General features: G+C 41.6%; 1 protein-coding gene across 2 annotated transcripts in view; it reads left to right on the top strand.

Annotated features, from left to right (window-relative positions):
* Nucleotides 1–3,523: 3,523 nt before the first annotated feature.
* Nucleotides 3,524–13,127, top strand: part of LOC143033886 (facilitated trehalose transporter Tret1-like) — a 49,671-nt gene continuing 40,067 nt past the window's right edge. The window contains exon 1 of one of the 2 annotated variants that reach the window (XM_076199506.1): nt 3,524–6,075. In XM_076199506.1, coding sequence (XP_076055621.1) covers nt 5,991–6,075 — 85 coding nt within the window. In that variant the 5' untranslated portion in view covers nt 3,524–5,990. The remainder of the gene's footprint in view (nt 6,076–13,127) is intronic. The other variant, XM_076199505.1, reaches the window with a different exon arrangement.

Raw genomic sequence — 13,127 nt, 5'->3', positions numbered from 1 at the left:
ATATTAGTTTTAACTAACACTAGACTCCCTGAGCCTAAAGATCTTTTGTATTTTACTTGGGGGTGGAACATCAGGTAAGTCATCTTTAAACTCAAGCCAAGTGAAGTTGATAAGAGGTTGGCTGTGGCTCATGAGAAGGGCTGGGTGGTAACATGGTATTTTTTTTTTCTTGGCTTAAACCTGGAAGGAGGGTGGTGCCGTGAGGCGTTAAAAGACCATTGAGGGTCGGAGGTATGGGGCTGCCGAGGCCTGATGACCCTCGGGGAGCCACCCTCCGTATCATAAGACACGTCCCCTTGTCCTCCGAGAGGCCCGGGTTCTTACCACGGACGACTTGAAGACGTATGGGGAACGGATTACGAGTGGAAAATGTCAAAATCTACGCCTAGGGCCTGACAAAGCAAGCCATGAGGAGTTAGAGGATCATTATTGGTCGAAGGTATGGGGCTGCCGAGGCCTGATGACTCTCGGGGCGCCACCCTCCGTATCATAAAACACGTCCCCTTGTCCTCCGAGAGGCCCGGATTCTTACCACGGACGGCTCAAAGACGTATGGGGAACGGATTACGAGTGGAAAAGGTCAAACTCTACGCCTAGGGCCTGACAAAGCAAGCCATGAGGCGTTAGAGGACCATTATTGGTCGGAGGTATGGGGCTGCCGAGAGGCCTGATGACCCTCGGGGGCACCCCCCTCCGTACCATAGGACACGTCCCCCTGTCTTCCGAGAGGCCCGGGTTCTTACCGCGGACGACCCAAAGACGTATGGGGAACGGATTACGACCGTATAAGGTCAAAGTCTACGCCTAGGGCCTGACGAAGCAAGCTGTGAGGCTGTTAGAGGACCATTGATGACCGGAGGTATGGGGCTGCCGAGAGGCCTGATGACCCTGGGGGGCGCCACCCTCCGTACCATAAGACACGTCCCCCTGTCTTCAGAGAGGCCCGGGTTCTTACCACGGACGGCCTGAAGACGGGGACGTATTGCGATCGTATATGGTCAAAGTCTACGCCTAGGGCCTGATACAAACCGTGAGGCAATAGAGGACCGATGATGGTCGGAGGTATGGCGCTGCCGAGAGGCCTGATGACCCTGGGGGGCGCCACACTCCGTACCATAAGACACGTCCCCTGTCCTCCGAGAGGTCCCGGGTTGTTTACCAGGGACGGCTCGAAGACGGGGACGGATTGTGCTCGTATAAAATCAAAGTCTACGCCTAGGACCTGACACTCCAAGCTGTGGGGCGTAGAGGACCATAGAACTTAGGTAAGGGGCCGCCGAGACCAGAAGCCCCCTTTCGCACCACCAGATTCACAGCAACGGGCACAAACCGGAGCACAAGATATAAGAAGGCAACATTCGGATCACTAATAGGGTAGTCGAAGAATGGGACAAACCAGCAGCCAAGCGGAAAGCGTTGAAACTAACAGACGCTTAACCAGCAGGAAACGGGATCGATCGCCGGCTCCCATGTGAGCAGCGGTTAACCACTCCATCCCGTTTCCGCGATCTAAGTAACACCCGGCTCGAGCTAGCCGGCTAAGAAGGGAGGGGATAGGGAGGGGGAGGTGGAGTCGACAATGCGCATGCCTGCACAGAGCCGGGAATTTTAAATTTCCGATGATTTTGGCGGAAAATTCAACCACACTCAACCTTCGGGAAATGGCCATATGACCAGGAGTGTGGTATGGGATTATCGCTATAGCTTCGCTGTGCAGGTTTCTTTCAGCCGATAATAACCCAGAGAGATGGCGATAGGAGTGTGGACAATATAAGAAATGCGTTTTATTTCCAGTTTCGTTGTGCAATTAAAGCTGATGCGTTATGATCAAACATGTCAAGTACAAACAATATTTTTTGTACACATTATGGATGAAGAGCCCACGCTAACTAAATCACAATAATATTTGAATTTGTAAAATTGGAAAAATGACCACGTCATGATATGAAAATAAAATTATAGTTTAAGATAGTACAATGACCACTTCTTCATAGAATCTATTGGTTTGGAACTGGTATAGTGATCAGGATAGGGACATCCATCGATTGCGCAGCGCGATCGATCGATCGCGCAAATCGATCGATCTCGCATGACACACACACACACACACACACACACACACACACACACACACACACACACACACACACACACACACACACACACACACACACACACACACACACACACACACACACACACACACACACACACACACACACACACACACATATATATATATATATATATATATATGTGTGTGTGTGTGTGTGTGTGTGTGTGTGTGTGTGTGTGTAACGACGTACGGTGATTAGTGGCTCAGGGTCTCAAACTGGAGATCCCGAGTTCAAGCCACGTTTCCTTGTTACAGATGGTCCCACTGCCACCGTTACTGTCCCCCTTTGGAAAGAGGGATATAATACGTACCTTACGTTACAACAACACTCATAGATATGAGCTCTCATCCGGGAGGGTAATAGCTGCCGATCACGAGGAAAGCTGGTGGTCCTTGAGATAACAGGATTGGATTTTTTTTCTTTCTTTTATCAACTCACTCCTTGATGCAAACGCACATGCACACACAAACGCGCTCGCACACACACACAGATGGTAACTGTGGTACGAGGGTGAGGCTAAATATAAAACACTGACCGTGTTTCTTGTCGTTTTATTGTAACAATGATTGCAACGGAGCCGAAATGACTACTTGCTATTAGGGAGAATAAGAAAACATGAAAACTTACTTTCGGGTAAGGGCGCGCATTTTTGGTGTGCGTCTGGTCGCTTTGCTGGCCATCGAACTAAGCTCGCGTGACTGGACCCGCGTAGTATCAGAGGAACAAGGCTCACGTGAATACACGTGGTAGTAGGCGCCAAACTGACCACAACCCCTCCCCCGCTAACAAGTAGCCAAAGACTCCTACGATAAAGGTAAAGAAATGGCGAGAAGGAAAAATCATTGCGGATGTATCGAAAGCTGACAAATCAAGCGAGTAGGCCCTTTAGAACAACAATCACACCGAAAAAAATCACTATAAGTTCACATCTCTCCCCTTTGGGTTGAAATATGCCCCATCATGCTTTCAGCGGGTGATGAATCAAGTACTAACGAGGCTGCTAGGAATTAGCGCGATGGTGTACTCGTACATGGACGATATAATTGTTTTGGGAACCACTTGGGAGTGTTTGTATTTATCCTCACCCTCGGTCACACTTTACCATACCTGCTCCTCTTGGATGAGGAACACCCTCCTGACGTTCTTGTTTTCGCATACAGAGAGATTATCTTCATGATTGACTATGTGTGTGGATAGTGAATTCACGGCATGATCGCACGTTTGACCCGACATAACATGTTGCTGATTTTATTTTATTTTATTTTATTTTATTTTATTCTATCTTATCTTATCTTATTTTATGACCCTGTATGGGACTTAGTACAGGGGCTGGAGCTTTTTCGATACTTCCTGCTCGGGCCGAGAGGTAACATACACTCTCTCCCAGACAGATTTGCTTTACCTTCGCTCTCGGCCTACTTTTATCTCAGAACGATGAAAGGTGCTCTAAAATGTCCGAAACATGAACTGTATGAATTATGCCACATAAATAGCCACCAATGTGAGAAGACAGAACATAATTATACTTAGTTTTATTGTCTAGTCAATTTTTGTGGTCTTTTTAACTTTGATTCTTCATCTTTGCTGCCTTCACTATTCCTTCGTGTCGTCTCCTGCTTTAATTTGCGTTTCTTACGCTTGTTGCAACCAAAAGTACAACACCGAGTCCCGTTCTTAGACATAACTTACAGTACTATCACACCCAACAATACGGCACCGATCAAAATACCCGGACGGACTGTAGTGTTCTGTAGCCAACACGTGTAATTACCCCTTCAGGACTCGTGATCGCCGAGTACGGGATAAACAATAGTCACCCCTTAGAACATGCGTTCGACTAAACATGATTTCGACTTATTTTAATTAATATAAATAACAATATTCATTATATCAACTTAATTGATCTTGTAAATAAAATAGAACATATCTTTCTGCATCCTATAAAAAGGATATTTATGTATTATAAAAAGATTTTGAATAATTGCATATGTAACACAAAGAATTCAGAATTTCGCTACAATTTTTGTACATACTGTCATCGACATTTTCAGTAAACAGAGATCAGTTATGGAAATGACTTAACATAATCTAGCATCCTACAAGGACAATTATAGTAACCATTTTAGGACTATCACGGGTTGCTCGATGCGATCTTTCTTTGACATTAGTGATACCGAATCCCTGTGTGGTTATACTAGATCTCTGGCAAGAGCATCTGCATGTGGTAATATAATCTCGTCTTATCTTTTATTCATTTGATTATTTATCCATCATCTTTTTACGTATTCATTTGTTCATTCAATTTATTCATATTTTCATTTATTCATTCTCTATTTATTATTTTTCCATTCTTACCCTCTAGCCAGTCTCCTGTTAAGTATTAAAGCTTGTCAGTCCCTCTGCCTTATGTTGTCCCTCCATCTGATCCTGTCTTCATATAGATGCTGGTTTCCGATGTTTTCAAGATTCTCTCCCTTGGCCTCCACTGCTCTACTAATGTTGTCCCTCCACCTCACTCTGGGTCTTCCTGTTGGTCTTGTTCTTTCAAGTCCCCACTCGTAATATTTATCCTATAATTAATTTATCTATTCCTTTATTATTCATTGATTTATACATTTATTTGTTTGTTTATACATTTACTGATATAACTACAAAGTAATGTCGTAACACATTAGTAAATTTCAACAAAAACCCACTGTGTTGGATAAGAAGAAATGAAATAAATAGATTCCATATATTTCGATCACGGACTGTGATCCTCTTCAGTGGAATACAGAGTAGAGGAGCAAAAAGGCATGTCTTATAAACAGTAAAAGAAGGAACATGGATAGGACTCAGGTAGCGTCTAATGCTTTGCGGGGCAGGTCACCCGCCTTCACCAGAGATGGTAGTAATTTGTTGACTGCCCAGGTGGTAATGCAGTCAGGTGACCATTGTCCATGAGATATATTGAAATTTGGAAATTTGTTAATCAAGGATGATTCTATTATTTTCCTTTTAAAACTGCACTTTGAATTGAATATAATTTTTGCTTCATTCCAATCTATACGGTGGCCTTCCTTGTCTACGTGTTGGAAGACAGCGGAATTTTGGTGTGCATATTTGACTGAATTTCTGTGTTCTTGCATCCTGGTATGCAAATCTCTACCTGTTTGTCCCCAATATACATCATTACAATCCGAGCATGGAAGTTTATACACACCTTGATGTATTTGTTCTCTAGGTCTTTGGTGTACATTAACTACTTTCCTAGACAAATTATTGGGAAAACTAAAAACAATTTTAATGTCTTTCTGTGGTAAAAATTGCGAAATGTCATTTAAGGACCTATTATAAGGCAATTTGATACAGTTTTTTTCCCAACCGAAATTCTTACTGGAATGGGAAGTGGATCCAAAGTGACTAGTTTTGGCTTTGCTTAGGGCTCACAGTCCGTGATCGAAATATATGGAATCTATTTATTTCATTTCTTCTTATCCAACACAGTGGGTTTTTGTTGAAATTTACTGATATGTTTATTTACTCGTTTATTGATTAATTTGTTTGTCTATATATATTTTCATACTTTTTTACGACACTGCTTTTGTTGGAAGAGGTGATACTCCAAGAAGGAAGAGGACAAGGAGGAGGAGGAGTAGGAGTAGGAGTAGGAGGAGGAGGAGGAGGAGGAGGAGGTGGAGGTGGAGGAGGAGGTGAGTAGCAAGACGGGGCTCTCGTAGCTGCTTGGTCAGCAGCGATCTCGGCACCGACGCACTCCTGATCCTGCCGGCACCGCAACCAGCCAACGTGGTCAGGCAGACCTCTCCCCATCTGTCCTTGGGTCGACAATTGCCAACATTACCAAGTTGTTTTCTTCAACTTCAGGATTCTGTTATGGATCAAATCGGCGCATCGACGTCGGCCATCTTGGACAGGGATGCTCCAAGCCTGTTACCCCAACTCTTCGCAACTCTCGTCGGTAAGTGCGGCGGGATCAGGGCACTTCGTTTTGGTGTTTGCACCGCTGCAAATTGAGAAAAAAAGTTAAATCAAGTGAATAGTGTATCAGGCAAAATATAATTCCATTCGATCTGCTCATATTGAGACTGGGAACCTTTTACCTCTAAAGCATGACTTATTATCAAAAGTTATACATGAAACTAGTACTTGTACTGAACAGTGCAAATTATTTCGTCGGCGTAATTCTTATGTAAGAAATAATATTTTCACTATCATTATTAACGCAATAATTCTTAATGTAGTATTATGATGATAATGTCAATCTTCCACCCGAGATAGAATGAATTTTTGTTTAACTCAAAATAATTTTTGTTGATGTTACTTTTACGTAAGTGGTTCCTGTTACTTTTAATTCAATATTGATATTCCAATGGACCCGAACTTTCTGGTGAGGTTTTTATTTAAAATATCAAATTATGTGTGTGAAGTTGTATGTGATTACAGTCTGCTCAGCAACAAAATATTTTAATATAATGTAACATACCGGGCCAATGTGCATTTTAGTAATGGTGTCATGAAATTCGAAAAACCGTTAATAAGACTAACATTTTTTTTTTAAACTCGAACAAATTAAGCCTGAGTTGTATTCTATTGAGATTTTATAATAAATGCTGATACAGCAATAAAACACCTCATTTTATCTAAGTTATCTCAGTGAAAACAATGACCATGCGGTTGATAAGATTAAGAAACGCGTAATATAATTTTAGTGGGTTCATATTAAACTGTTGCTTTATAACAACATTAAGATAGTAGCAAATAATTAATAAATAATCATAATGATTTATAATAACGACACGTTTAAACTTTTTTCTACTGAACCATACTATTGTGTATGGTTCAATAGAAGAACGTTTGCGCCGCAATGTTGACGTCACAGTTACCACGCTCTCTATCGGTATTTGGGTTAACTACTATGTTGCAGTACAGACATGTTTTTTTTTCAAAGGTTTTATTGTCAGAGGACGATACCTCTGGGGTTAAGATAGACATTCAACTTATTGACAGCAATTCTAACATTAAACAAGAACGTTGGTTCACTGTCGAGGGCTAAAAAGTGGAAATAAGGATCCCCATCATTGCCATTTCTGTTAGCCCAGTTGATTGAACGAGAAGCCAGGGCCCAATATTTCATAGAGTTATTGAAGCAGCATCTCTGCATGTGAAGCACCAGGAGCAAGGGACATAAATGCGAGCCTTGATAATAAGAGGAAATAGTTACTTTGAATCGTGACATTAAAAATGAGAGTTAGGTTACGTGCGTTAATATTTTTACACGTCAGCCCCGTCAAAATTGTACTATTTTTAAGATGGTGTGTGGAATAAGGAAGCAAAAAAGGGTGTAGTAGAGAAGAAGCGAGCTTTCATAGACTGGTTACAATTCAGGACGAGGGAATCATATGAGGTACAAAGAAAAGAGGAGAAAAGTAAAGCATAAGATAAAGTAGGCAAAGAGGAGAGCAGATGTGAAATGGGGTAAGAGTATGACAGAAAATTTTGAAAGTAATAAAAAAATTATTTGGAAAGAAATTAAAAGAGGAAGAGGAGGCGAATCAAGTAGAGAAGAAAAGGTAGAAGGTGCAGATGGAGAGGTGATAATGGAAGGGAAGTGTAAGAGGCCGGTAGTTTGAGGTAGACATTTAGGTAGATAGAGGGGTAGGTGGAAAAAGTATTCATTTTATTACCTTGATGTTTTGAAACAATGGCCGAGAGGAAGTTGCAGAATTGCACATTCTCGCTTGCCTCGCTTGCCGTCTGGTGTTTTGTAAACATAGGCTAGGGTATCGATAGAAGTGATGATATGACGAAATGTAAACATTTAAGCCACGTTCCTCTTGCGACAGAATTGCTTGCGTAAACAGTATTGCTTGAGACCGTATAACAGTCTTTCTGATTGGAGAAAAGGATGGAGGAGGAGAGAAATTATTGTTGCACGGAGGTAAAGTTACGCCTTTGAAGGGTGGCACTTATTTGTAACGTTCAAAGTTATTGGATGAATTAAATAGTGACGTCGGAGCAGACTTGGCTTGGTGGATGTACAAGGATTCCAAGCGGGAGTCCCTTGGTGTAGCTTGAATAACCAAGTGTAAATGATTGGAAGAAATGAAGAAAATTATATCTCCGTTTTAATTCACCCCATCAATAAACTTTACTAAATTATGACAGAAGATTTGGTGGAAACATACTTAAGAGAAGGTAGTGGCATGGGGCCTATAGATGAATAACATAAGTGACTAAAGTGTTAGTGGCTGTGGAACTAACAAGAAGGCAGTAAGAGGAAGATGGGCAGAGTATTTTAGAGAGTTGCTAAATGTGAAGGAGAATAGGGAGAGAAAAGTAGTTGCAGTGGGAAGTGCTAAGAAAATGACCGTGATGAGTGAGGAAAATGGAGGAGAGATAAGGAAAGATGAAGTGAAGGCAGTTGTGAAGATGATGAGAGCAGGTAAGGCACATAGTATGGATGGATGTCATGCAGAATGTCTGAAAAAAAGGAGGTACATTGATGGTGGACTGGCTGGTGAGGTTATTTAATGTTTGCTTTAGAGAGGGTAGAGTACCGAAGGACTGGAGGAAACCCTGTATAATTCCAATAATTCCACTTTACAAGGGAAAATGGGACAAGTGTGAGTGTAGTAGTTTGAGAAGGATCAGGTTGTTAAGTGTAATTAGGAAGGGTTATGGGAGGATCTTGATTGAGAGGATTAGGAGAGGAACAGAGGGAGTAATTGGTGAGGAATAGTGTGGGTTTAGGACAGGTAGGGGTTGTGTAGATCAAATTTTTATGGTAAGACGAATATGTGAGAAAGCTATAGAAAAAGTAAGAATGTATTATGGGCTTTTATGGATCTCGAAAAGGCACTGTGGAAGGTATTGCAGATATATGGGATAGTAGGAAGGCTTTTAAGAGCAGTCAAGAGTTTTTACGAGAGTAGTAGCGCTTGTGTTAGGTTTAGAAATGGAGAGAGTGAGTGGTTTGAGGTAAAGGTGGGAATTCGTCAGGGATGTGTTATGTCACCATGGTTGTTCGATTTATATATGGATGGGGTGGTGTAAGAGGTAAATGCAATGGTAGCGGGTCGGAGATAGTTAAATAAAATGGAGAAAAGTGTGAGATAAGCCAGTTGTTGTTTGCTGACAACACTGCACTTGTAGCAGAATCAGAGGAGGGATTGAGGAAGTTAGTGACAGAGTTTGGGAAGGTGTGCGAAAGAAGGATCCTAATTATTCAACAATGTGAGGATAGTATCATCAACACTAATGTCATTACAGAGTACGACAAAACATCTTTTATCTGATCTCCAATTGTTCTTAATTCACTACCCCCTGAGATGATGTCAGCTTCATACGTCAGCACTAGAGTTTTAAACTATGATGACGCCACATTCAAGGCGAATTTTCTTAAAAGATTTTATGCTAATTTGGTAGATGATAATTTTCTCTGGTGCTCCAGGTTGGTTGACGTACTCTCTTCCTCTATGAACACTGAACAATTTATACTACTCAGGCTAGAGCCAGTACGGTGGCCTCTGAAGCATTAGGTTCTTTGATACGTGTACATTGGGTAGATAAAAACTCCATTACTCTGGACAGACTCAGACTCGTCTTAGAGTATATATTTTACATTTTGGTTTTGACTCCTTATGAACGAATGATTGCTTTTTCTCTTAGTTATCAGACAGATGAGTCTTTACTAACATTTGCAACAAAGCTTTCTAGAAAGTTAAAAAAAAATTGCCTCATCGTGCCTTGCTATCTCCTTCACTATCTAATCATTCACAGCAGACTACGGAGGTTCTTCCTCCACCATCTCCTCTGTCATCGAGACCTACACAGTACACTCCTTCACCACCTCTGTCTTCGACACCTACACAGAGCACTCATTCATCTCCATCTACATCTACCATACTTACTTGCACGTATTGTAACAAAGTAGGTAATTCTAGTGTTTTCTGTTTCCTTCGTAAGCGTCATGAACGAAAGTCTAAGCAGACTCCTGTACGTAGACGTTTCACTAATTCCTCTTCTAGCATCACACATGACTTTTCAAGAATGTCATTTCAGCCTCAATCTAGCTACTGTCATGTCCATGGACAGTGTAGCCATTCTACTGATCAGTGTTCCAAGATTTTGCAGCTTAGAGCAGACAATAGTTCAATCCCCAAACATAGTCCAATTTTCACAAGCGCCCGTATCAAAATCCCAAAGATTGACTAACTGTGACCCGTCCAAAATCGTCTCTTTAGTGGCTGCTGTCTCTTCCCAACTCCTTACCTTTCAGTGTTATGTGACACTTATGTAACAGTAGACACTGGAGCAGAATGCAGTATTATAAATAGTAAGGCATATTCTGCTCTCAAGGATTTGTACAACGTACCTATGTTACCCTCTTGTAGTGCTATGCAAGCCGTACAAGGCTCTCCCTTGTTTATTCTTGGATATATTTGCATTCACTTAAGGCTTTTTTCCCATGCTATAGTGTTTCATGTTAAGTTTGTGGTAGTTCCTGATTTCATATTTCAGTGCGATAGTCTCTTAGGCTTTGATACTTTAGCAACTCATGCTATAGATGTATCTCCTCATCGCCGTATGGTTACTTTCGACAACAATGTCATTTATTCAATAGACAGGCCAGTTTCTATACATAGCTCACCTTCTGTGCATGGTTTGCCCAGGCAGTCATCCTCCAAGAGCTATTTTTTTAGGCCCCCCCCAGTACTTTCTTGTGCTACTGTTGTTGTAGGCGAGCACTATATTAGTCCTTCTGGTGCAGCTCGAGTCCAGGTACGCATCTTAGATGCTCCAATTGTTTCTGACGTCTTATCTCAACTTGACTCTGTTCGTGTTAGACAATTTGCTATAGAGGGTACTCTTTCAAATGTTCATGAGTACCACGTTACCACGGTTATTATAACCAACATTACTGGTGCTCCCATCTGTCTCTCTTCTGGTATTCATTTAGGTTCTTTTGATATCGTTGATGAAGACACTGTCCAGGATTTACCTGCTATCATAGCTTCTATTCAACCGTCTACACACGCAACTGACACAGCTCATTTAGGCTCAGTATACGACATATGTAGGTAACATCGATTTTCCTGAGGTAAGAGCCCGTCTCATTGAATTGTTATTGACACATCGTCAAGCTCTGGCCCTATCTGGTGAACGGATGGGAGTTACGGATCGTGTTGTCCAAAACATTAATCTTAAACCAAGAGTGCGTCCAGTCTATGTACCTTCTTACAGGTTGCTATATTTTCGTAGAGCTGTACCACAGTCTTTAGTTGACGAGTTGTTGAGTGAGTGTGTCATCCAAGAGTCTCGTTACGAATGGAACTCCCCGATCCTTCTTGTGCCCAAGAAGAACGGACCATTCCGCTTTGCTGTGGATTCTAGGCTTGTCAACGATGTCACATTTCCAGATCATTACCCTTTGCCTGTGTTGAGTGATCTTCTTAATCCATAGGACCAGGTAACACATTGTTCACCACCTTGGACTTAAAGGCTGGCTTTTGGCAGATTCCTTTGAAGGAAAAATCTCGTAAGATCACGGTTTTTTCGACTCCTTCATGTCATTATGAATGGCTTCGTTGCCCCATGGGATTACTAAATGCTCCTTTAACATGTCAACGTTATATCAACTCATTTTTTCATGGACTTTAGGGTAATGGACTTTTTGTGTATCTGGATGACTTGATTCTAGTTTCCAAGGATGTGGAAAGTCACTTCCTTAAGTTGTCCTTAGTCTTGCAACATTTTGCTAAAGTTGGAAGACTAAGTCCAGCAGCCAATCCATAGGTCATGTAGTAGACAAAGATGGCATTCATACTACATATGAGAAGATCAAGACCACTAGAAACTTTCTTACACCTAAGACAATTGACCAAGTACGTTCTTTTCTAGGACTGGCAGGATACTATCGTACTTTTGTATAAAAAAAAAAAAAAAAAAAAAAAAAAAATCCATAGCATCCCCTCCTACTCGTCTCTTCAAATGGAATGTTTCCTTCCAGTGGCATGACATTCATCAAAAAAGTTTTGACTTCTTGAAGCAGGTACTTAGGCGCCTGTGTTGGCATTTCCAGATTATAATCTTCCTTTTACCGTTTGCACTGATCCTTCTGGTTTAGGTATTGGAGCTGTCCAAATGCAACAAGTAGATGGTCGTCGTCGACATGTCATTACACATGTTAGTCGCAAGCCCAATAATGCTGAGTCTCGCTACTCTGTTATACACCTGGAAGTTTGAGTAGAAGTGTGAGCTTTAAAGAATTTTCGTGACATCATCTTTGGATATCCCATCACATTTTACACAGACCACAGTGCTGTCACACAACTTTTCAAGGGCAAAAATATTTCAGAGCGCCTAGCCAGATGGTTTCTTACTATTGAGGAGTTCAATCCAGTCCTTAAGCATATCCCGGGACGTGCAAACAATGTTGTTGATGCACTTTCACGAAATGTACCCATTGGTACTGTTGCTGTGATTTACAACTTCTCCCTGCGAGATTTAATCAAAGCTCAACGTGAGGTCCCTGTTTGATCTGCTGTCGTTTACGCCTTAGAGTCTGGCGATGATACTACTTTGCCAAAATCGCCTATGCCTCTGTCTCAATTATTCTTGCAAATGTGTTCTTACTCGTAACATGAAAGTATTTGAGCAAGATATGGCACAGTCAGTGATTCCTGAGTCTTTATTCCCTGTTGTTTTATCTATTGCTCATGATTTCCCTCAAGCTTGTCATCCAGGTCGTGAAAAAACTCTGGCTATGGATTGCAAGAAATATCATTGGCCTTGAATGCGTTTAGATATTGTCCTTCATTTAGTCCAGTGTAAGTCTTGTCCTTAGAACAAAGTTTCTATCCACACCACTCCTAATCTTGAGTATCCTACTCCTCACCTCTTCGACACTGTCACCATTGATCTCTTGCAATTGCCCCGTAGCATTCAAGGCTCAGTATACGTTCGTGTATGTGTTGATCACTTTAGCCGTTTTGTGATATTGGCTCCCTT

The sequence above is a fragment of the Oratosquilla oratoria genome, chromosome 16 (assembly GCF_046742065.1).
Source record: "Oratosquilla oratoria isolate Oo_2021 chromosome 16, ASM4674206v1, whole genome shotgun sequence".
NCBI classification, from domain to species: Eukaryota; Metazoa; Arthropoda; class Malacostraca; order Stomatopoda; family Squillidae; genus Oratosquilla; species Oratosquilla oratoria.
The sequence above is the reverse complement of the archived record's forward strand: the minus strand, read 5'-3'. Positions and strand labels throughout refer to the sequence as shown.